At 36.1% G+C, this 24727-nt stretch overlaps 1 protein-coding gene across 2 annotated transcripts in view; it reads right to left on the bottom strand.

Moving 5' to 3' along the window:
- Positions 1-619: 619 nt before the first annotated feature.
- PACSIN2 (protein kinase C and casein kinase substrate in neurons 2) overlaps positions 620-24727 on the bottom strand; it is a 29242-nt gene continuing 5134 nt past the window's right edge. Inside the window, exons 2-10 of one of the 2 annotated variants that reach the window (XM_009704121.1) lie at positions 17096-17252; positions 16109-16344; positions 15242-15397; positions 13932-14107; positions 11037-11157; positions 10123-10128; positions 8858-8982; positions 6883-7079; positions 620-2466 (exon numbers count right to left, since the gene is read on the bottom strand). In XM_009704121.1, the coding sequence (XP_009702423.1) occupies positions 2354-2466; positions 6883-7079; positions 8858-8982; positions 10123-10128; positions 11037-11157; positions 13932-14107; positions 15242-15397; positions 16109-16344; positions 17096-17252 (1287 nt within the window). In that variant the 3' untranslated portion in view covers positions 620-2353. Of the gene's footprint in view, positions 2467-6882; positions 7080-8068; positions 8186-8857; positions 8983-10122; positions 10129-11036; positions 11158-13931; positions 14108-15241; positions 15398-16108; positions 16345-17095; positions 17253-24727 lie in introns of both variants that reach the window. The other variant, XM_009704120.1, reaches the window with a different exon arrangement.

Raw genomic sequence — 24727 nt, 5'->3', positions numbered from 1 at the left:
TGAAATTGGTCTTTGGAAGTTTTCCAGAGTAGCTCAAAGGCCTGAGCAACCTGGTCTGAATGCAGAGTTGACTGTGCTTTAAATAGGACACTGGATTGGAAACCTCCCTTGGTCCCTCCCACTTGGATTCTATGGCACCTTCACCAAATTGGACATGCAGCATAAAGAACTACTACTTTATTTAGATTAAAAGATACACTATCGATGGGGGAGATGAGAAAACTTTCAGCTAGTCATCACAAACACTACTACATTAATCACTGCCAGTCAACAAGAAAGGCAGAAAAGATTCAGATACTGTAAAAAAAATAGCTTAGCTGCTCACCCAAACTGTATCAGACTTGACTATACCACAGAAAGCAGCATTCACAGTAGATTCTGCATACCTATAAAAGACATGGGCTCCTCTTCTTCCATAAAGATTTTGCTGGAATGTCTTGCCAACAGCCCTTGTGCACTGCACCTCCCCGTTTTTAACAGCACAATGCCACTGATGTCATACTCCTCTTTATGGCTCTTTTAGACAATGCAGATTTTGTCACCTTGAATTGCAATGAAATGCACAGATTATTTGCTTCATAAGACTATTTTCACATACATTGAAACAGTAAAAGATTCATTCTGTGTATTTAAGAGATTTAACAGATTTTATTGTTTTCTAAAATATTTTACAATACAGAGACCCAAACCAGTAATTCCTGACAATTTTAGTAACCATCTTGTGGATGAACAATTATGTTGGTAAGTTTTCCTTGACAGACATATACATACATCCACTTTCTAAGCTTGCACATTTTGATTCATTGAAAATGATGACTAAATATATGTATAAGCTCAAAAAGCAAACAATAATGTCCAAGACTACCAACAGCGTTTTATAGTTACCTCAAAATAGATTTGTTAGCTTCATTACAGTTTAGCTTCCTAACATAGCGTATCTACTTACCTGATACTTAGTTTTTTTAAACACAAATCTGCTGTAATTTTACAACCCAGTATGCATTTGTGACGTTTAAAAGTATTTGACACGATTACAGATGGCCGAGTTGTAACTGCAAACGAATGTAGATTTTACAGTGTTCTGCTACAATAATCCATGTAAGGACTAAAGCTAGTTTATATTTTGACCCACAAATTTATCCACAAATACTGATTTTCAGAATGTTAGTGTATTTACTGTACTTCTGAAAAATCTAATCAGAGAATACTTTGTTTATGGTACAGTAATGAATATGGCAGGAAAGCAGATTTAAATATACCTATAATTTAAAGTCTTAAAACAGTCTAAATCTTATTGACACCAAAAGGCTTGATAACTAACAGCCATGCTCTTTATATTTTGGAATATCAAATTATATGTACATATACACAACATAGATAGGCTCTTAATAAAAAGCATTTAATCTATTTTACAGTCTTCTCTGTTCAAAAAAAATTAGCCTTCACAGATTTAACATCTCAAATGACCCAAAAATCATTAGCAGTTTAAAAGAGATTATATTTTTTTCCCTGCAAACATGTGCTGGAAATAGCTACTATTCTGGGGCTTACATATAATTTATCTTTCTTTTGAGTGCCATTTAAGATCTAGATGGAAAAGTCTTAGTTTAAGTGTGAAACCACGTAAACAACGTTCATAATAGAATCCCAACCCATGACACCTGCAGGTATCTCTGCTACAAATAACCTTCTGTAACAGATATTTATTAAATACAGTATTTGTTTTACAACTTCAAGCCATGCTGACAACATAGAAAGATTACTACAACATGGAAAGAGTTTTCATTCAGTCAACTGGTAACTAAATTTATGTCATAATTTAAGTATTAATTGATAAATCCAAGCATACAAAAAGGTGCTTAACTACATAGCATTTAAATAAAAAAATACTCCATCTTTCAGACATTGCTAAGAACACATAGAAAATTAACTATAATAATCTTTAAAATTCAAGTTGCAGTTACTGAAGGCCACTTAAAATAACTGATTAAACAAAAGTGAGCATAAGCCACATACCTTGGGTAGGATGAGGCACAAGCATAGAAAATGCAAAAATGTTTAGGATTCACAATAACAGACCATGTGGGAAGAAAAAGCTTTAGAAGTATTTTTCCTATCATACTATTTTTTCAACCCAACCCCTTTCCTTTGCATTGTGCACAAGTTGTGAAAACAATGCCAACTTATTAGTTCAAACATTTGTCTTTAAATCACCATGATTTCAGTATCAAGCTCTCGCCTTATCTTTAAAATATATACACTCTATACATCATTCAGCCTCCTCTCACTTTAAATATATACTGTACAGGCCTACAGAGCTTTTGTAACACTTCTGTATTAACTTTGTCCTTTGTCACTGGATTGGTTCTACATAGTTTGCTGGGTATAAACCAATTTGTCCATTGTCCAGACGTCCTTTGCACCAACCCTGCTCATCTTCATTCTCCATTTTAGTTAACTCATCCCCTGAAAAAAGAAAGAATGTTTTTAACAAACTGTAACCTTTTAAGTAACAACAGGGAGATAATATGACAGTTATCTACATGTCCAGTTTTCTTCCCCTGCCCACCCCAGGCCCCAGTAGAAACCCTCCCTTCTTTGCTCTTTGTGCTTTTGATACTAAGAATATCACTTACAGATTTACATACAGGATGAAAGGCCCCCAATTTCAAGAAAACAGAAAGCAGCAAGCTATTTTGAAACCAAACCATTACATTGATGGCACTTCAAAAAGGTCATAGCATTTTTTAGAGCACAATAAACAATGCAAACTTTTGAAGTTATATATGGTGTTATTTCACTCTAAGATCAAAGACTCCCTTACATCTAAAGGGTGTGAACAGTCAAAGATAGTTGTGGATAGTACAACTACCTCTGAACAGGCAGAATAATCCTACATTTATGATCCTCAACAAAATGTCAGTGCAAGTGAAACAAATGTTTTGTTAGGCTTACTGTCAATATATACTCTTCTAAGAGTTCATGGAACATGAGGAAAATGCTACAAAAATAAAGACGTCAGTAAAATTCTCTTGAATTATACTTGCAGATTTTCAGTACACCACTACTAGGTTGTGATGCAGAAAGATTTAAAGGAGTCTTCCGCCTTACACTTTGTTACATCTCTCGCTCTTTCTCCTTTCCTCATCTTTTAAAGAAATATAGGGATTGGGATTTAACTTCCCCTTTTACTGCTCTAGTTTTATATTGTTGGAAGCTGATGTACAGTTGTAGCTCCAGAAAAAGTAACTCAGAATTTTGCTTCCTAACTTACACAGCAAAAGGTGACACTGTTATCCATTCAGACACTTATGAACCATAACATAACCTTATTTTGACTATCATGCACATCTAATCTACATCCTCAGGAAATACTTCAGCATTAGAGAGTCTGCAGGCTCCAAGATGCTGTATATGAACAAATGAACATCCACCTCAGTCAGGCAAAAAAGGCCACACTGAGTAACAATTATTTCCTGATGTACAACTTATCTGTGTCAAATTATTACCCTAGATAAAACTGATTTGTGTTTCATCTTAATTAGCAATAGGAAGTGCATGCTGAAGATATTAACCACTTAATACAGTTCCAAATTACTATAAATATACAGAGTCTTGGTATAATTTAGGAGAACATGAACTAGCCTGGGGACTATAAATTCTTTGGTAGAAATGGACAAGCTTCACATTAAATCTTCACAACATATCTATTTTCTATAGCTCCTCTGTAGAGATAAAAAATGTTAAAGCCTTATCTCCTCTAGTTTGTAAATTTACCAGATAACTAATAAAAGAACATTATGAACAAATGTTTGGCACCGCAGACTGTACTTGGCTTATGGAGACATCTTGCAATTTTTTCCACCATTTCCACTGCTGCAGAATGAGAGTGTACAATTCCAAGCCTTTCCGCCACTTCAATGAAGTGTATGTTAATAAAGAGTGAAAAGAATGACTATCAAAAAGCCACACTGCATTAACAGTAAGCCCCAATGCAGTTGCACTTGTGTTAACAGCTAGGACTTGTAAACTCAAGTGATCTTGGGAGGTCTATGAAAATATTACCACCTTTAAGTGTTGTTTGCACAACAGTTACAAGGAAAACAGTCTACAATTGTGACAAAGATAGCATATACAATAACACATTTTGACAACATTGCATGCTCTACATTTACTGTAGCTATTTATTCTCAGCCATGGCAGAGACACAGTAGGGTGAGATATACATATGGTAGATGGTCATGTCCCATCCTGTTACATGATTATAAAACCTCTCATAAGATACAAATAAACAAAGTTATTCTTCCTCTCAGGAAGCCTCCCACATTTGTTTGCCAAGAAAAAAAACCCACCAGATGTATAAGTTATTCCACTAATAAAAAGGAGGATCATGTATTAAAGTATATTTAATGGACACTATGCAGAGCATATATTCTACAGCATGTACCCAGAAGCGATCACAAAAGCTTTGCAGCCAAATTGTTTGAATACCCGAGGAAATCCCATCTGAGAATATCCATGTACATTTAAACCAGTCCCTAAAATGCATGAATCCTCTGTTGACAGCTGCTTAGGAGTCTAGGCATAGTCTACATGGGAGCACAGGAGCAAGTACACTTTAAACTGGCTCCTGCATGACCTGGTGAATTTTTTTTTTCCTTAGGCTTTTGTATGTTCAGTGTAAACCTCATCACACTAATACTTCTACCTAAAAACTAACTAAGTTTGCAGCCATTCTGTAGTTCAGCTTCTGTAAGGGGCTTCATAGTCTAGCATGTCATCCCTTTCCTACGATTAATACAATCATGTAATTTGGTGTTGTAACATACTTTAATGCTCTTCCTTCAACAGTATTAAGCTATTTTTAAGTTAAGCCTACATACATCTCACAGTTCATACTTCCTTGTACTTTATTTCTACAGACCTCACACTGAGAACCACTTGGTTCAAATAGTTTAATGCAAGTCACACAGCTGGTACTAAAGCACAGAATACCTAACTTTGTATTTAACCATTACATCTGTGTGTATAAACATTGCATAGTTTTGCCATTGAAAGGCTTGTTAACGTAAACCCTTGAAATGCCACCCTGTTGCTTCACAGGCACAATACATCTAGTTCAAGAGGATTAGCATACTGCCATCCCCTGCTGAGAAAAAAGGAGCAGTTAAAGTCTACAGAATGAAGAATAATTTTAGCTGCTGTGCATTCCAGAGAAAGCTCCAGACATTTTGTTACTACTGTCCTTCTGTCAGGACACAATTCAGCAAAGTTAATGGAAAAAACAACCCATTCCTCCTCTCTGGAAGCCTACAATACTTGTCTACAAAAAAGACAAGTCAGATGTATAGAGTTTCACTACTGAAAGAGGAGGGAGGCGACTGAAAGGTGGAAGCACCACCACCTGAGTTGTGGGGCTTTTTGATTTATAAAAAACACAAACTGCATCTAGAATATGACCTGGAAACACACTGTCCTGAGCACCACCTTTCTCCATAAGCAGAATGGAAGTCTAGCAGTTGACTGATTAGCTACATCATTGACTTGTTCACTGTAGCAGCTTTCAGCTGTAACATCCATCTAAGACCCATAGTAGGTGGGGTAGAAGTAGCATACTTCTCACAAATCCCAGCTGAAAGGGAAGTAGAACCAAAAGTTTTCTCAAACTTTCTTTCAACACTTGAATCCTGTTTTTCCTCTATGACTAAGTCAGTCATTACAGGAGAAGGGAATAAGTGACAAGCAGACAGGAAAAGAGACAAGATCAATGAGATTGCCTATCTCATTTTCACAGACTGAAGTTCTGTTTGCTTTTGCTAAACTACTCATGCAATCCTGTTCTGGAATTCCTGGTCGGTAAACTTTTCATGTGCAATTCTGGGCAAAACAGCAGAACAATTGGCTGAAATGAGAGCTCGAAAAGCATGGGCAGGGTGTAGATTTCACCTGTTATCACTAGAGGGTGCTGCCTCCGGGCTGCCCAGGTTATGAAAAACCCGAAGTCTCCCACTTCCGGCGCTGAGTAGGATGCCCGGGCACTCGCTCAGCGCACAACGGCTGGTAGAACTCGCCCAGACAAACTGGAGGCAGCAGCATCCATGGCGTGCAGCCATCATACCCTTATGCCAACTTCGTATGTGTGGAAACACACTGTGGTATGGGTATCTCCTGTCAATTGCCTCTATTCTGTTCTATAGCAGTGAGGCAAAATGTAAAAAAAAAAAAAAGGAAAAAACAGCTCAAGGGAAATACATCATCCTAAGAAGGGAGATGTATAGTCAGTGTACCGTAATATAATGTAAGATGAAAAACCAGGTAAAGACAGTTACTGCGTTTAACATACACTGAAGGGGGCATGGAAAGAGACAGAAATTACCTGTCCATGACTAAGTTTTCAACCTTTAAAAAGCTAGCACTGTAGGAAACTGGAGGCCAAAAGATGGATGCTTCCAGTTTAAACAGAAAAAATATCAGTTGATTAGATATTGTTTTAAGATCAGCTGCTGTAGTCTTTTCCTTTAAGACAACAACTTTGTAGGGTTGGCACTTCTAGACAGTTAAAAGCAGCAGCTGTTACTGTCACCAAAAAAAGGAGGAAATAGAATTATCAATTCCACAGCTCATTTTGTTTAACACAAGATGGTAAGAAAGCAGTATCCCGAACAGATGCATCCCAACACATTCCAAACAGATTAGAAGCCAGTGCTTCCAAGCAGGGGATACTAAGAAGCACTACCAGGAGGGGCAAGGTTAGACAGGATCCTGTAAGTGGAGTTGTTCATTCAGAGAAACAGGCAACTTCAGAAAATAAAAGCTGAAAAGAAAACTCTTCCTCCCATTCCTCCTTTTGATAAATATTTTAAGTGAATGCTGTAAACTTACCAGCTTTAAAGCTGAGCTCATCTTGCTCTTGGCCCTCATAGTCATAGAGTGCACGTACTCTCACCTCCATTGCAGGAGAGGTATCTTCATCAAATGGATTGGTGTCTCCATTTGCATCAGTGGAAGAAAAGGGATTGTTGGACTCTTCATCAGACCAATCTGTAGGGTAGCTTTGGTTTTTTTCATAGCTGCTAACACTGAAAACAATTTATAAGTTATTTTTTTCTCCTCTTAAAATAGGAGACTAGAAAAACCACTAAGATATTGGTTTCCCTAATTAAGCTTAAACTTCACTCTAAGGCCCAGTTTGGAAACTTTATTTCTGGTATCTTCTCACCTATCTTTAGCTGACAATGCCTCATTAAAAAAAAAAAAAAAAAATCAACCAAAAAACCCCAAACCAAAACATTCTTGCATTTACAAAGTTAGAAAAAGGCAAAAGAAAAAAAGATGTCAAGACAAACTCCCCACAAACTCCCAAAACTTCTCTATCAAGAAATCTATATAATCCATGAGATTATTTACTCTAGAAAGGTAAAAGGTGTGCAGGTGGTAGATGAGAGGAATTGTCTGGTTTAGGATAAGACATTTAAATTGCCTTGCAGAACCTTCCTCCCAAATCTCTATGCACCGCTTTAATAGTTTTCAACACATTTCATATGTTGCAATCCACCAATAAAGAAACTTCATTACACCACAACAACTTGATCTTTTAAAGAGAAGTTCACTGTTGAGCATGCACATGCCGTTTAAGAGACTGGTGTGACATCCCTAGGTGTGCATACTGAAGCAACAAGCAGCTGTTTGAGAAGGTCCTAAATAAAACGCAAGCTATCGTAAAAGCAGAATTATTCAGCGAGAACACACAGAGCAGTAAAGCTCCAGAAGCAGTTTCACTAGAAAAAATCCGTCAGTTTAACATATTATAGGACTGGTAAAGGAAGGAAAAAAGCAATAGCAGTTCTGTTAGCAACTGCCAATAACCCCAGTTGTTTCAAACCAAGGATCAAGGCAACAGATATGGCATCTGTTAGGAAAAGACAAGTTAGGTTACAGTGTTGCTTACACAACCGCTCAAAAGGACTTCATGCACTGACTGGCATAGTGTTATAGAAACCAAAAATAGAAAACCCTGGATAGAGAAAGTGCAAGTGTGAAAACAATTAAAAAACAACATTTCACCAACTTTTTGATCTTATTGTCCTCCTTTTCACTGACAGTACTCCCAGTATCTTCTTCATCTTCAAAGGGATTGTAACTTGATTGTACTGACTGCACTGTGTTACTCTGGACACTAAGACTGCTAATTTGGAAAAGAAAGAGCATTATGGCGACCCTATCTAAGAGTAAAACACTGTCACTGGTGTCCCACTAAGTAGTTTCTTAGCACACCCCTTCTCCAGAAAAACAAAACAAAAAACCCAAACAAAACCCCAAACATCTGTCAAGTGTAGTGTAAGACTCAAGAAAGTTCAGCAAGTCTCACATACGACACATTCCTCCAGAGTTAGAATATCCTTCATGGACCATAATTTCTTTTTCTTACTGCCTGTAATAAAAGGCAGTGCAATTTTTCTAGCCAGTTTCATTACTTTCTAAATCAGCTGATGTTAACAGTTTTGTATTAATCACATTCAGAATTCTGAAGTGATTAAATGTTTTGCAAGCTAAGATTTCAAAGTGTAATTGTCATTTAGTAGAGATGGGAAGATAGCAACAGACTAACTACTACATTAGCTACAGAAAGTTCAGTTTCTCATGAAGTTTGGTTTCTTTTAATTCCCAGTGGAAACAGAACTGTTAAATGGAGAATAATTCCCAAAATATTTTGTGAGCTGCAGAAACACATCACTAAAAATGCTCACAGATAATTAACATTTGGTTGGACAGTGACTTTTTGATCCCATAGCGCTTAGTGTACTTGAAGATAACAATCCTTTCCAATTTGTCTTTTTAGGCATGAAAAAAAAAATACCTGCTATGTTTATTAGGCTGTGAAACTTGATCTCCTGTCTGATTAATACCAGTCAGAGTCACTCCATCAGAAGCCTTCTTCTTTTCTCTTCTACTGAGAGTGCGATTCAGATCTGCAGACCACTCCTATCAATGAATACAAAACATGATTGAGAAATTTAATTGAACAAGTAATTATCACATTTAGTTTTCAGACTGAGTTATGGAACACACATTTATACAAACAACAATACAAATAATTATTAAAAAGATAAGTTACTCTAAATGTTTCAGTTATAATTCTCATCTAGTTCCTATCCTAGCAAAGCAAACAGATATCTGTGCTACTTGCAAAATCCCAGTTACCTGTATTCCCTGCTTAGTATTCTGAACATCTTGAAAAGACTTAAAATACCAGATATCTGGCATGCAACTGGAGAAATCAAAGGAGTTGGCCAGTACAGCTCTTTAAAGTTGTACTGAGAGGGCTCACCGTTTCAAATAATGGCAAGACAGCTGGCTTTAAAAGGTAAACTTTACAATACCTTTTTAAATTAAGTGTAATCTAATTTAAGACAGGCTTTACTTCTCAAGAAGTGCTCCAAGAATGACTTATGAAGAAGCTAATTTTTAAACTCATTGTATATCACTTCTCCTTGCCCCAAGATTTGAGCCCTTAAGGTAATTCACTGTAAATTCAGTGAAATTTATTGTCCTTAAAAGCCACCCGTAAGAGTCAACGCTCAGATCAACACAACTGTTGACAAGACTCATGATGCCACTTGTAAAGTATTCCCCCTTGATGTTCTGAACCATTCAGATGTTTCAGAAGGCAGACAGATAGGTATGATGAGACCTAAACACAAAACTTGGACCTATCAAGTTGAACTAAGCTGCATACTGATACAAAGCAGGAACCAACAGAGAACAAACTGGATGAAAGCAAATAACCTATGCTGTGACATATTTCATCTCAGAAGCCTTAAAGGTTAAAAAAAAACAGTCAGGAGATAGTTTGCTATACAAAAGAGAGCACTTGAGATAAGTATTTTTTAAAGGAAATGAAGATTTTGTAAGTTGCTATTATTACTGGTTTATACACATAGCACAGTCAGTCAGTCTTAAGTGATTTCTGGCCAACTTTTCAGAGACATCTCATTATTGTAACTTTGTACAAATACATAGTAGATTTCTGAGTTACCATAGTTTAAAGACCACTGACCTAAGCGTATTTGCAGTTTATAATGCAATGTCATAGTCATTTGATCATGACTTTTTTTTACTTACGTCATCCTTGTAGCATGTAAATGAGAAAAAACTTGATTAGAAAAATAGTAACAACAGTATTTAATCTGTTAATTATTATGCTTATGAAAAAGGATGGTAATTTCCCCACACAGAAGTAACTGTAGTTCAGCGATTCAGGCAGAGAAATTCTGCAGTACTATTATGAGTTTTCCTCCTCAAACCTTCTAATCTAAAGTTCCTCAATATTTTAAAAACAAGTGATATTTTCTGTTATGGTTAGTAAGGGAACAGTGAACACTCCAGACTTTATGCTTCCATTCCATTAATTTAATGCCTAGAAATTATTTTCAACTAAACCCATGATTCTGGTCAGACAAACTCATCCCAATTCCAGCTATTTAATACTCTGATAGTATGATCTGCACTGATACATTTGGGTACTTGTTTCTTGTAGGCTAAGTTAGCAGAACACTCTTTAATAAACTCCTTTCTTTTGAATACGGCATTCAGCAATAAAATTACCAACTGGTTAAAGGTGGAAGTTTTTTAATATAACAGTATTGAAAAAAGTAGTTAAGACTTATCAATAACAATTTTCAGAAGTAAAACATACAAGATAACATAAACAGGTGTCAGAGGTGTATCAACTAAACTATGCCTTACTAATGACTTCAGTAATGACTTTAGCTTTTAAAAAAAACACTACAGTTTTCTGTTTTACCTCTTTTCTCTTTGAATAGGTGCCTGATATAATCACCTCCAAAAGTTGGGGGAATGAGGAGAGACCAATGGAAATCAAGAAAAGAAAACTACTATGACTTATAGAAACAAACAAACAAAAAAATCACTGCTAGAACCCTGAATTTAAGACTTACATCAGAAAGGAATATGACAAAAAGCAAAGAGGAAAAAACAGACAAAACAAGTCTGGGTTTTAAGTACTCTGACCTTACCTCAAACTGAGGCCAATTCATTGACATTCCTGGCCCTTGATTAGCTCTAAACCACCGCAAGTCTTCAACAGCATCTGCTGTTTTGATATTTTGTTCCAGGTCACGGTAGATATTTCTGTAACTGCAAACAAATTTGTCTTTAAATTTAGTATAACATTTAGAAACATGGCAAATCCCCTAGTCAGATTTTTAAAAAAAGGCGTATTTCAAAGTTCACAATAGTATTGAAAAAACTTACAGCAAGACAGACTTTAAAAAATTCTATGACAGACCTAGTAACTGCCTGTAAAAAAGGAAGAGTAGTCCAACAAGTAAACTTGCTGAAAGTTCACAGAAACATAAAATCCTTATTTGCCAGATTTTAGAATTATGACTCTTGTGTACATTAACTTAATTGGCTGTCATTAAATATAGGATTTACATAGGGATGTATTCAAATTACTGAATGCCAGTCTTGAAGTTTCTTGAATTTAAATGCTTGTCTACAAGACAGTAGAAACTGTTTTTGTGGTAAGTGCATAGCATTCTGCGAAAACTCCTGTCTTAATCCAATGAGAATTATAGATCATTATAAAACTAAAAATCTCAAACCTGAAGTGGAATTAAATGGCTTAAACATTTTCCTATGCAGGTACAATATCTGCTAACTACTTTTATTGTTTTAGGTACTCTATGATTTTACTAACTGTACTATTTATACAAAATATCAAATACTATAAAAAAGAACTTTACTACTTTTGCTTATCTCTTAGTCCAATTGTTTTTTGTTAAAGTTGAGTTCTCATAAGTATAAAGTATTTTACAGAATAAAAGTCATGTTGCAGATACAACTTTGATCTCCTGATCCTAGACCATGCACATGATGTATTCGCTCTACAGACTACGATTACAAATACAAAAACCCCCAGTATCGAACCCAGAGTACAAAGAGATCTTAACACAACAACCACACGGCTTAAAATAAGAGACACAGAACTACTAGTCTGTATTCAAGCTAGAGAGAATTTGTGGAAAATCTTCCAGACCAAGTCACACAAAATTTAGAATTAGAAATCATTATTGATACATTGTCAAGAAGTCAAACTTTCTCAAAATATCTGTCAAAATTTCTCAACTTCTATATGTTACTTGACTGCTTTAACATGTATGCAGTACATTTTTTTTTCTACATCAGTGGTTCTTTCAACTTACTTAAGCAATAGAAAGGCATGTATTTTGAGAAAGGGAATAAATAATTTTGAATGACTTGCTAGCCATCAGTTAAATCAATGATAAACTGGAGGTCTACATCTGTAGAAAACAGGGCAGGGCTATTTTCTGGACTGTGCTCTTCAGCATTATTAGTCTTAAGAAAAAAAACAGATTTCTTTTTGGGGGTTTATTCTACACTTTTTATCTCTGTGTATTCAAAGAGGCGGAGATAAGGAAACAGATAAAGCATTACAGTTCCTTTATCCCTAGTTTTATCCTAATAGTTCTTTTCCTTGTTTGCACCTTATTAACATACCATAAGACACCACTCCTGAACCTTCTAAGTATCTTAATAGGAAATCATTGCCTCTCCACTTGGTCATCTTCTGTAGTCTTCCCCCAACCTTGCTCTTTAAGTCAACTATTTCTCATTTATTTCTGTTCTGTAGTTTCTTTCAACCTGATTAAACTGTCTTCAAATGGGCAGCAATCCTACCTATCTACTCTGAGAGTAAAAAGAACTTGTCTTCCACAGCAGTTCCATAAGAACTTTGAAGCAACCCAAAATTATAACGATGCTAAAATAAGTGATCTTGCCCTTACCTATTGCTTGCTCTGTATTTGCTCTTGCCCCTATGTCACCTCCTTCGCTTATGCCACCACTGACATCGATGTGACTGCATAGCAAGTCAATTTGGAACACTGATCAGGGTTAAAACCAAACTAGATTCTTCCTGCCCTAGGTTACCTTGATCGCCTCCTTAATTCCACTGGGTGGACTACCATAAGAGTTTTGTCACTAGTAGAAAAGCAAACAGAAATGAGCAGCCAGCAGCACATTTTTCTCCTTCCAATTGAAGTGCCAATCAGACTACACACGAAACACTGCTGTTACAGGTAGGATGTAAAATTCCACTTAGTGTAACAGCATTTGCTGCAAGTATTCCAGCGTCTATCTTCTCAAACACAAGAGAAAACAAAATCCTTACGATGACTGTCTTGCTGACATACCAAAGTAGCTTAGTATCAAAATGGCCTGTACTACTTGATGATATGCCACATGCTCTGGCAAAATAAGCTGTATTAGCTCCGGTTGGAGTCCCCTAGCAGAAGTTTAGATTTCTTGGAATGTAATGACAAGGCTCCAGGCACAAAGAACAAAGTACACAACATGCTTTACACATACTACAGTATAAAGAGCAGACTTTAAAATTAAGATGGACAAGAGATCTGCAACAGTCAGCCAATGGATCTTTAACATTTATCCCCTGGTTAAGGTAATTCCTTTAGACTGAGCTCTCATATTTTAACAATAGATGTGTTTATGCTACTGAGTTCATGCTGTCTTCCACTAATAAATTCTAGCTTGTTCTCCAATAAACATGCAAGACATGTAACACCTCAAAATTCTCCAGCATTTTCTGATTCTAAGCTCTGAATCCTTTCTAATTGGGACACATTTGATTATAAAAATACAAGAATGAGGGTTTCTTGGTTCATTTAACACTGTGTTAACTAAAACTAGCAAATGTTAGGGATAGATGCTAATCTGATCTTAAACAAAACAAAGAATTAAGCTCTTTCACTTTAAACAAATTGAAGCAACACGTTAGAAACAAATCAGATTCCAAATTCTGATCTACTTCAAGTATGGATTACCATTCACTGTAAAATATTAGGCATTAAAGTCTTACACAGTTTTACCTTGCAACATTAGACAAGTCAAGGTGTTTTTGAACTTCCAGTAACACTTCTCGAAAGAAACGTAAGCGTTTTTCCTCAAACTGCTGACACTGTTCAAATACCTGCTCCATGTTTTCCATATATTGAGGAGTGGCATTATCTAATTCTTTCAGTGATTTTTCATACTTTTCTTTTGTCTGAGGGTGGAAAAACAAACAATTAGCAATATATTTTATTATTACCTTACTACTCTATCCTAGCCCAAACCAGGACAATAACAGATTTATCAATGTAGTAATGGCCAAGGTTTAGTCCAGAAGTTCCCATACTGCATTCTCTCTTCATGACCACAGTACCTATGATTAGGTCACAATAAGAGTTATCTAGCAGAACTGCAGAACAGTTACAATAAAGTTCTAAGTCTCTTCTCTTGCTTTTTAACAGAAATCATGACAAATGTTAGTGTAATACTAAACATACTAAACCAAAAGGAGCCACCCAGTAAATCAGAGCCGGCAGTCTTTCAAGTTACAGTTCTCTTATTTAAAGATCTCTAAATAATTTCAAAGTGCTCTTTTCCCCTTCAGTAATTTACGTAGTCCACAGTGAGTTATGACCAAAAAAACCAAACATTGTATACACCTCTGTGAACATAAGTCGCATACACTACGAGCTCAGTTAACATGTTGATAGAACCTCTGACTCTGCATGAATTTACAGAAGTAGTCCACAGACAGGAATTAAAAGATCCCACCCGATGTAACATCAGCCTTCCAGATCACAGAACAGCATTCTCAAAGGGAAAAGATGTCTCTGAAGAAAGTCACACAAGAAAAGCCTCTTGGTAGCAGCTCACTAAAGAGATAAACCAAACCAGGCAATACAATGGCATTTCCACAAGTGTATTTACTTTTATTTAGAGGGATTATATCAGCTTGCTTAAAAAATGCATTCTGCAGTCAAGAATTACTACAAGGTTAGATGTTGTCAGCAAGCTTTAAGCACTTATCTCACAGCCTCTCAAGTGAAATAACTCAACCCTCACTACTAAATGAGCAGAGCTCTGTCCTAAAAATTCGCTGTCTTATTCTGCTTCCTTCCCTGCTGAAAGTACTTACGTGAGATAGAGGTAATACATTATCCATTCTTCACAGAAGAACTGGGAAATGACATATGCTTTGGAGAAAACTCCAAATTTTCATATAGGACCGTAACTGAAAGTGAGCTGCACTGCAGTCCACAGCACATTCAGGAAGACAAAAAAGCTTAAATATGTACAAGCTACAGGTTAAAAATACTGCATATGAACAGTATGTTAGCATGCAGTATACCTTTAGTACATCTTGTTTGCTTCTCTCCACTTTGTCTTGTAATTTCTTAAGCTGTTCAGGATTTAGTGCTGGATCAGCTTTGCTATTTGTTTCTCTGGATATAGCCAGTTTCTCCTCTTTGCAGGCCGCGTGGTATGCTTTCTTTGCAGCTTCCACCTACAAAGTAGATTTGAATGTTTCCATCTGGGACAGTTTGTACAACCACCATCAACTGAATTTTTTAGCCTTATAATCATGTTGCAATGAAGAAAGTGTCAGGTTTTGTTTCAGGATGTTCTTTCTTTTTTTTTGATTTTTTTTTTCATTGAGGCCAAGGAATGAACAATACACAAGAATCAAAGTAAGGAAATCATCATAGTACTTATGAATCAGCATTCTCTCACCATACAAGAAATCTCACTCATACAGCTTAGAGAAGCATGGAAGAGACTCAAGAAAAGGTTTACAGAAAGTGCCCAATAGAACATTTTTTCCTCATGTTCATGTTTCCTGCTCCCCTTCTTCTACAAGCCTGTTATTTAAGAATAACTTTTCATGACAAGGGAAAAAAAAAAACAAAAACCCACACAAACCACAAACACTTTTCCCCTTCTAATTTCTTAGAGCAATTTGTAAGTTCCAAATGCATGAAATCAGATACTGTTAAAATGATAGCTTAATTTCTACTTTTCCCAGATTTCACTTAAGTCACCAAGATTAGGAGAGACCAAGAGAAAAATACTTATTTTCAGAGGCGGACAGAAAGCAAGAGATCTTTTTGAGAAAGGAGGCTCCAGCAGAAAGAATCGGGAGTTTACTCCCTTATAGAGATTTGAGACATTAATATATTGTAACACAGGATATCTAATACATAATCTACTGCTGTACCTCTTTCAGCTTTTTTGCCCAGGGTTTCTGAGCTTTCCTAAATCCATCTTCTGCTTCTTTGGTTTCCTTAAATCCTCCCATCATTTGCTTATGAAAGGCTTCCTTCTGCCAGTTCTTGATTTTCTCAAAGTCTTCATTCATCAGTGAACCTTTTACTTCTAGATGTAGTTCACTCACTTTTTCAGCTTCTGACATAAAAGCACACCAAGCCCTTTCTACTGTTCCATACTGTGGGCCTAAACACAACAGAAAGTGTCATTCTCAGTAACCATCACCCACATGGAACTTATATTCCCAAGAAACTACCTGAAGCTATTGACTTATATTCACTTGTAAACAGCAATATTGATGCAAACCTAGAAAAAGGAACAGTGTCTTTTCAGATAAATTTAGAATATTACAAATTGTTACACTAGAAGAAATAACGTCCATTTAGTCTGGCCTCCTCCCTGTACGATGATTCTCAGTATTCCACCTATTAGCTCCTCTTGAATCGCCTTCAATTTCTCAACATACTTTTTGAAGCATGGATAACAGGAAAGGACAAACCATTTCAGAATATATTAAAATGGTATCAGATTAGCCTTCCATTAGAGCAGTGCCTAGCTCTTTTATTACTAGCCTTTCCCCCACAACCAGTGCCCCTTTATTATTCATATACACTTTTCAAACTGTTCTATACCATTAGTTACCTAGAAACAGCCAGTTCTCTAGAGCTGAATCTATTTGGATACCTCAACACTGGAGGCATGATTCATCTGTTTCAAGTAAGAAACAAGAAAACTAGTAAAGGACCAGGGCTTTGTTTGGTTGGTTTTTATCAAGAAAAGCTTGATCATTTGTTACATTACTGAGCCTTTTGCAAAGACTCCACTATAGGTCAAGAAGTACAAAATTTCTACTTTGTACTTACCAAAACAAAGATATACAGAAACATTTTTTTTCCATTTGAGGAAGTTTTCAGACTTCAACATCAGAATATATTACCTTTTTCCACAAGCTGTTTCCATCTTTTTGCCCATTCTGTAAGCTGCTGAGCATAGACCTTCTCTATTCGTGCCCGTTCATGAATACAATTCATAAGATCATTGCACAGTCTGTGACCATCATCAATTCGTTTTACCGTCCGCTTGTAATTTCCAACCTATAAGGAGACAAATACTTAATAATTCCTGCTTGAAAGCTCTGAAAACAAGATAAATTTCTAATTAAAACAGTGTTACATAGGAGCAAGATAATCTAGTAGCAATTATCTTGCTATATAATCAATTATAGCATAAGGTATTTTACAATTAACCTTAAAAGACAACTGCAACACCACCACAAAGGCCACAAGTTCTCCGGTAAAAAAGTTATTAAAAGTGAAAGTTTTATTATATTTTATTAGTCCTGCAATGTAATAATGGGCAGTCATCACAATTGTTCTGCATTATTATTGCTTGGTAATGTTTTCGATAATCAAAATATTTAACAGAAATACAGTATTTCTTGCTTCCATGTTTATTATTAAGTACCTAATGCCTTAATTTTATGCTGTGTTTAACCTTTCCAGATTAACAAAACTGTAAAGACATGCAAACGAGTATTGCAACTTCTCTATCAAGCATAATAATAGTTTTTGTTTAAGAACGCAGTATGGAAAAAGCACAACCACTAGATATACAGCAGAGACTGGATGTGCCCTTTGTTACAGCTGTGCTTCACTGCTGACAAACAACGTAGCAAGTATTTCAAAAGTATACTGTAGAATTTAACATGGGAAGACACTGACAGCAGTGACATGGAGTTCCCATACCTAGAATTAACTTGTGAATTCTAAAGAAAAAAAGTAACATATTCGCTCAATGTACAAGCTACAAAAGGATGAGGATATGGAGAAAAATGCACACTACATAATGAAAATCCATTACATAATTAACACCCCTCTTTCATTTTTGTATAGACACCAACATGGAATCACCAATCTAGATAACTGAAGGGGAAAAAAAAAAGCCTGATACTGCTCCCAGAGTAGTATTTCCACTGAGTTCAAGGTCACTCAGGTTGGCTTTTGTAAACATTAAACAAGACAGAAGAATTTGTTTAACAGAATTTGCACTATATATTAACTATCACAGTCAGTTTTTTTATCTGCCCTAACCACCTGACTGGAAAATAATGATTAGCAGTAATGCAGTAGATTAAACATTCAAATAATTAAAGCATGTTTGTAATTTTTACATTTGAATCATATCCAATTCACATCTTAAATACAGTAAAGCATTCAACTTTTAGGTTCGCATTTATTCAGAATTTTGTCAGCAGATGTACATGCAAGCCATCTGCTTGAGGAAAAACTCCTCAAAGTATACGGGAAATAATCTTAAAAGGGAAAAAAACCTATATTAAGAGCTGGAATAATAAGTGACTATGCTGATAAATAGACATATGTTAGGACTCCTCATCAAAGCTGAGGGGAAAAAAAAAAACAAACTACTGTATCAATGACAGGACAAAAACAATTCCTTTAAGACAGTAGCCTCAAAGCATTCATTTGGGCATGTTTTTGGTTTTGGACTAGATCAATTTAACAGATCAAAGAAATTTAGGTAGTATCTAAGAAAAGCATTAGTTAGCAGTCACCGATTTGTCTAAATCACATAAAAAAAGAGTCGTGTCCCCCCTGCCTTTAAACATAAATCACAATAGAATTGAAAGTAAGAAGCTACCAGCATCACGAAGAAGCTGACAACAAAAATCAAGATAGTCAATGCATCCATGTCAAAACAGATTTCAACTATTAATGAGAAAGTATGAAAAACAACCTCTTATTTTCATGAGAAATAGAATTGAGAAGTAGACAGTTTCAAACTAACACTGTCCACTAACAAATATAATATACATATGTAATCAAAGCATTAAGAAAATTAAGTGCCTCAAAAAATACTTTCTAAAGCCTTTGTAATGGAAGGGCAATTCATTTATCTGCTCAAAATTACTCCAGCTGCAGGTTCATGAACAAGTAGACTGTTAAAACAGGTTATGCAAATTTGGCACAACTACTGAAGCCTTGTATTAGCATCAATTTGTGTCTCCAGCTACGTACCCAAGTTTTTATGTCTCTAGAAAGAACATTTCCTTTCATAAATTTTCACTATTAAATTAGCATTTTAAATGCTAATATTGAATGGAAGCTGGCTGCCTTACGGTATTTTTAAAGTTTTCATTTTGTGTTGTCTGAGCAAATTCTAAACTCATGGTAATATCCAGCAGTTGTCAAATCTCAGGCAGGTATTCAAAGAACTAAATTTAGCTTATCTATTACAGTCCACTCACCATTATCGCATAAAGCCACCTTTAAAGTGCCTGCATGCAGACCACAGATAATTCACCCACGCTACCTTCTTCTCCACAGGAGGACTGAAGGAACTAGCATCATAGTTTAGAACCAGTATAAAGAAGAACCAGGCCTACAATACTAGAAAATAACAAGCTTGTATTCCAAAGAACATCTTCTATACTAATATTTTCAAGCAAAAAACCAAACCAAAACAAAAATATGTTCACTTGATTTAAGAAACAGAAGTTTAAATTATGTTAGACGTCACATCCAAATGTCACGCCCTACGAGGAATGCTAGAATTTGGGAAATACAGCATTTATCTGTGTTTCATGACACAGAACATAAGTTATATACTTGGCATTTAACATTTCAAAAACCTAGTGGTTTATTAAAAAATTGCATTTTAAGTTACGGACACTGCAGTGACAAATTTTTTTGAGAAGTGGAATGCATAGCCTGCCACTGTAGGAGGCAGGCTCGGAGGTACGAGAGAGCACAAGGTATTTAGACCGCAGAGCCAAGTAAAGGGAAAAGAACTCTAGTCTTTATGCAGCCAAAGAACTACTAGGTTAACTGTAGGGAAGTTAAAACAATTAAATTAAAAGCCTATAAACACACTAAAGACACCCTGAATTCTGGAGAAGAAAAACATGACTTCATACATTGTCTTATTCCAGACTATTTTCCCCAATTCCTGAGGTAGACTGCAAACATTCTGCAAGACTTCCCCCGTTCCCCTTCACAAGAAGTATTTGAGCTAAAACAAAAATGACGAATTTTTTTATTCGTAGCAACTGATCCTTTCAGAGCCACGTTTACATAATGCCTTGCAATTTGCAGATTTCTCAATTATCACTGTTCAGTATATGAACATACAATTTTACTAATCAGAATAACTTTCTGATCATTGTGGGCATTGGGCTATTCCCTGTTAAAAAGACAGCAAACGACTAAGACATGAAGTTATTAGTTTCCTTGTCTTACAAATGAAACATTTGCTTCAGGAAGGTAAGTTGTAAGATTATGAACATTCTTACAGTTTCAAGAAGAATAAAAGATACTTAAAAACTATATCCTGCTTTCATTTTAGCATCAGCACTTCACCCATCTGAAAGAGACATTTTATTACACAATACCAAATTCAGTTGCTGTTTACTCTTCACTGCCAGAAACACTTCAAAAGGAAATAACCCCAAGAGTTTATTTCTTCAAAATATCACAATAATGGTCACTTTCTTGATGCAATGAGTGAATTCTGCGAAAAGTGCAATTCACAGTTTTGCGTCACACCCCCCTGCCCTTTTCTAAGTTGAGTTAACCACCAGTTTCCTCTTTTCCACTGCAAAAAATACTGAGATTTGCTAATAATAAGCCCCAGTTGATCCTATTTTGCCCCATTTATCTCTTACAGGCATTACAGATGCCTTCAGATCTCCATTTTGCTTAGTCAAGAAAGCATTCCTTCTCATTTTGATACTTCCTGTCATGCATGAACACAGCAATGTCACCTCAAATCCTTTGTCAAATCTAAGATTCGGAGAATCTGTAATAACCAGAGAAAAAACACACAAGCACACTGTGCTGAGGCATTCAGCATTGTGTAGTTTGCAGTCCAGTCATCTCTCCAGTGTGACCACCAGTGTACTAACGTAGCCAAGCACTGTCACCGATACGATCTTTACTGGGAATATTTAAGAGTTTACAACCTCATCATTTTATGATTTCACAACACTAAACACAAAGGGAGAGCCCTAAATTATCTAGGCTCCTTCACCTCAACTAACAGACTTTTTTTTTTTTAGCATATTCATAGAGCAGGATAAAAGCCTATCAAGAGTTAAACACACTGAAGTTTTTCTCATACATTGAATTAAAAAAAAGTATTTTAATTTGTTAGCAGCCCAGAAGGTGGCAAACCTTCAGCTATTGCTCAACCCCAGTCAGTTAATTCTAGTATATCATGATAATTGTTATAATCACAAATATTTCAGGAGTTTCAAATGCCTGAAGTAAGATTTGACGTCAATTCTTTTTCCAAGCTTGCCTAGCTTATTCATAACTAGTCAGCCTTTATGAACTGGAACCATTTGAAAGAAAGTCAGTCACCATAGCATACAACAAGGCATTTTTTATAGGCAAATATTCATAGGCAGGAAACACAATAATGAGCTTTGAAGGCTCATAGTCAAACCCACGCATACTGGTGGCCAATATGGGGACACACTTACTATTTCCAGCATTCCATTTAACCATGGGTACAATTTCTTTCCAGCTATGTCAAACAGGAAGTTTCCAAATGTTTCAACCAGCATTAACATCTATAATACTGTGGGTTTTTTGCAAATAAAAAGAATTAGCTTGGTGCATAATTAGGACATACACAGTCCAAGTACCTATGAGCACTAGCTCTGTATAAGTTTTTTAAGTTTACCCATATAAATTCACCACTAGTTACAAGAAAAATCCTGAGGAAGCTCTTAAACCCACAAAATCTAAAGCCAAACATACCAATAAGCAAACACCTGGCAATACAGAGAACATGGTGTTGCTCAATGTTAGAAGGAGCAAAAAAAATGCATATAGGAGATATGACAGGAATCTAATGTTGCAGAGTCCAAATATTTTTAAAATGAAAAAGCAAAACAGAGCAGTCTGCTTCATCAGCAAAAAACATTCATTGACAAGTAACTGAAATCCCTCAACATAGAAACACCTTTTCAACATTCAAGAGTGGGTTTTGGGAGCTTCTCGCTCTTAAATTCCTTCACTAGATACCTCAGGTAAATGTTGGCTGACAGTAGTAAGCATGAGGCACAGGTATCAGGAGTATCAAATGGGCAGGACCAAGACCATCTGAGGGGACAGCTTACAATGCAGTTCACAGGAGGCATGTCCCAGATCACCTGCCTCTGCTATCCAGAGTGCTGGGTTTGGGCCTTGCTTTGGGGGTTTTCTTGGGGAGAACGGAAATGCATATGGTGGCCAAACTTGATTCACCCATACTACATAGGGCACCAACCTCCCTTTTCTGAAAAAGCTGAAAATCTTACCTTGCTAGTGGATATCTCAACAAATACTTCAGAACACAATGAAAGGCATGTGCTGAGTACATCAAAATGCACACTAGGTCCTGTCCTCCAAGGGAATCAGTCACAGGCCTAAGTTCATAGAGCTAACGCCAGCTGCTGGTTTAGCAGCTGTTCAGAATGACTATTTTTGTTTGGATAAGTAGGTGTTTTCACAGGGCAGTTAAACACCCCTGCAATAAATGGAGAGGGCTCCATATTGCTGATGCCAGCAGAAAATAAGAGAGAGTAAGGACACACATCTTGGGTTTAAGTGGCACATAGCCTGTGAGGGACCCATGGCTCATTAAAAATAAGTGCTTCCACAGGCAGGATAGCTGTTCCTTTTGATGTCTTACCTTGCAAGATATGCATACACTTCTACTTTGATCTCTAGGAACACTTACTCATCGCCTTTCTTACCCTCACAAGTATCTCAGTGAACAATAGCATTGGTCTCAGCTTGCTCAAGGCATTTTTCTTTTAATATGACCATAATAGTGATTAGCAAGCATAAGGCTGGAGCTTAATTAACAAAATGCATCATAAAATTGGCCTTCCATTTATTATTAATATACAAATTCTTTCATGTGTATTTCAAAACTACTTCAGTAGAACAAAGCTAATAGGGCTGTATATTTCTCATGTTTTAATGAAGCAGTACAATGTTGGAACCAACCAGTTTTGCCAGAGTCTATTTTTGGATACAAGAAAGTAGGATGAATGATTATGACAAACTGAGATGTATTTCCAGCAGTCATGCAAATGCTTAGAGTCCATATGACAGATGAGAAAGAAATACAAAGGGCTCCAAATTGCACATCAGGTTCCAAATCTTCCACTTTCCCTTGGAAAAGTTACTACCCTCCTGCTCCAGACTATCAGCAATAACCTTTAATTACCCAAAGCATGCCACCCTTGTCAGCTAAGTAATGCAGATTAAGGAATTCCTTCTTGGAGCATATCAACAAGATTCCTCGGTCTTAGAGAATTACTGCACTCAGAGAGAGCCATGAGCTTAACTAGATATATCAAGGTATACAGAGGCTTGTTAGAAAAATGAAGAAAGAAAAAGAAGCTTTACTTAAGAAAGTAACTATAAGGCATTACTCCAACTGAAACTTTGATGAAATCCTGCACTGTTACTGTGGCAATTATCTTCCAGAATGTCTTTTCTTTCTATTTTGCAATTCCTTCCTTTCTAAGCAAGCTTACATGAAAACATGTATGAAATTCTTTGTCTCTTAAAGTAATTTTATTTGGTAAACACCTGGAAAAATTAGAGGAAAAGATTTATTGTCCTGAAAAGCATTTACCACCCTGCTAAAAGACAAAAATCTTTTAGTAGTAGCTTGGGTTAACTAAATATGGAAAAAATTCCTCAATTTATTTGTGAAACTGCTGCTATTTCTATTTCATGCTAAAGAATGATGTATATTTCTCAAAGCCTAATTTTTTCAGTTGTATCAGCTGTTCTGGTACAAGATATGACCTATGCCTAAACCTTGTCCTACCCACATTTCTGACTGATAGATCTACAGCAAGTCAACACCAAGAACACAAGTCCAAATAGCAACTTCTCCAGTTCCCTTCCAGCAAGGCAACTATTTCCCAGCCACAAATCTGAACCTGATAACAATATCTACGTAGTAATAAAAAAATACTAGTCTTTAAAGGAAACAAATTACTATTCATATTGGATTTCAAGCATTGAGCTTGACTCTCAATGCCAGAACTGGAAGTTTCCATGAACAGTATTGAAATAGCAACCTAGTAAAAAGAAAGCTTCATAGATGAAGTATCCTGCATTGAATTGCTCCACCAACAGTCTGAGCATATGCAACCAGACAAGGTTAGAGCAGTACATTTAGTACCATGCAACCATATAATACATATTCACGTTTTCAAATGTGCTCAAACTGCTAGTAATTATCTTTGTCATAAGGAACCCCAGCAAAAGCAGTGACAACTCCAAAAGAAAACAAATGCTTCTAGAGCCAGAAAACTGATTAACCACCAAGTGTTTTATTTCCTAAAGACAACATTGTATGAAATTTCTGTCAATAGCAATGGCAAAAACTTCAAAGTTGGTTTATAAACATTTTATTAAGTACAGTTCTTATCAGCTCAACAGAACATCAACATTCAAGAAATAAAAGTGGTTTGTTTCAGAGATACACGGTGAGCAAAAAAACAGTTTTCACAGCAAGTTCTTCAGATAGGTCCCACACC

This window comes from Cariama cristata, unplaced genomic scaffold (genome assembly GCF_000690535.1).
Source record: "Cariama cristata isolate BGI_N322 unplaced genomic scaffold, ASM69053v1 scaffold41177, whole genome shotgun sequence".
In the NCBI taxonomy this organism is placed as follows: Eukaryota; Metazoa; Chordata; class Aves; order Cariamiformes; family Cariamidae; genus Cariama; species Cariama cristata.
Note: the sequence above shows the minus strand (reverse complement) of the source record. Positions and strands in the feature narration are given on the sequence as shown.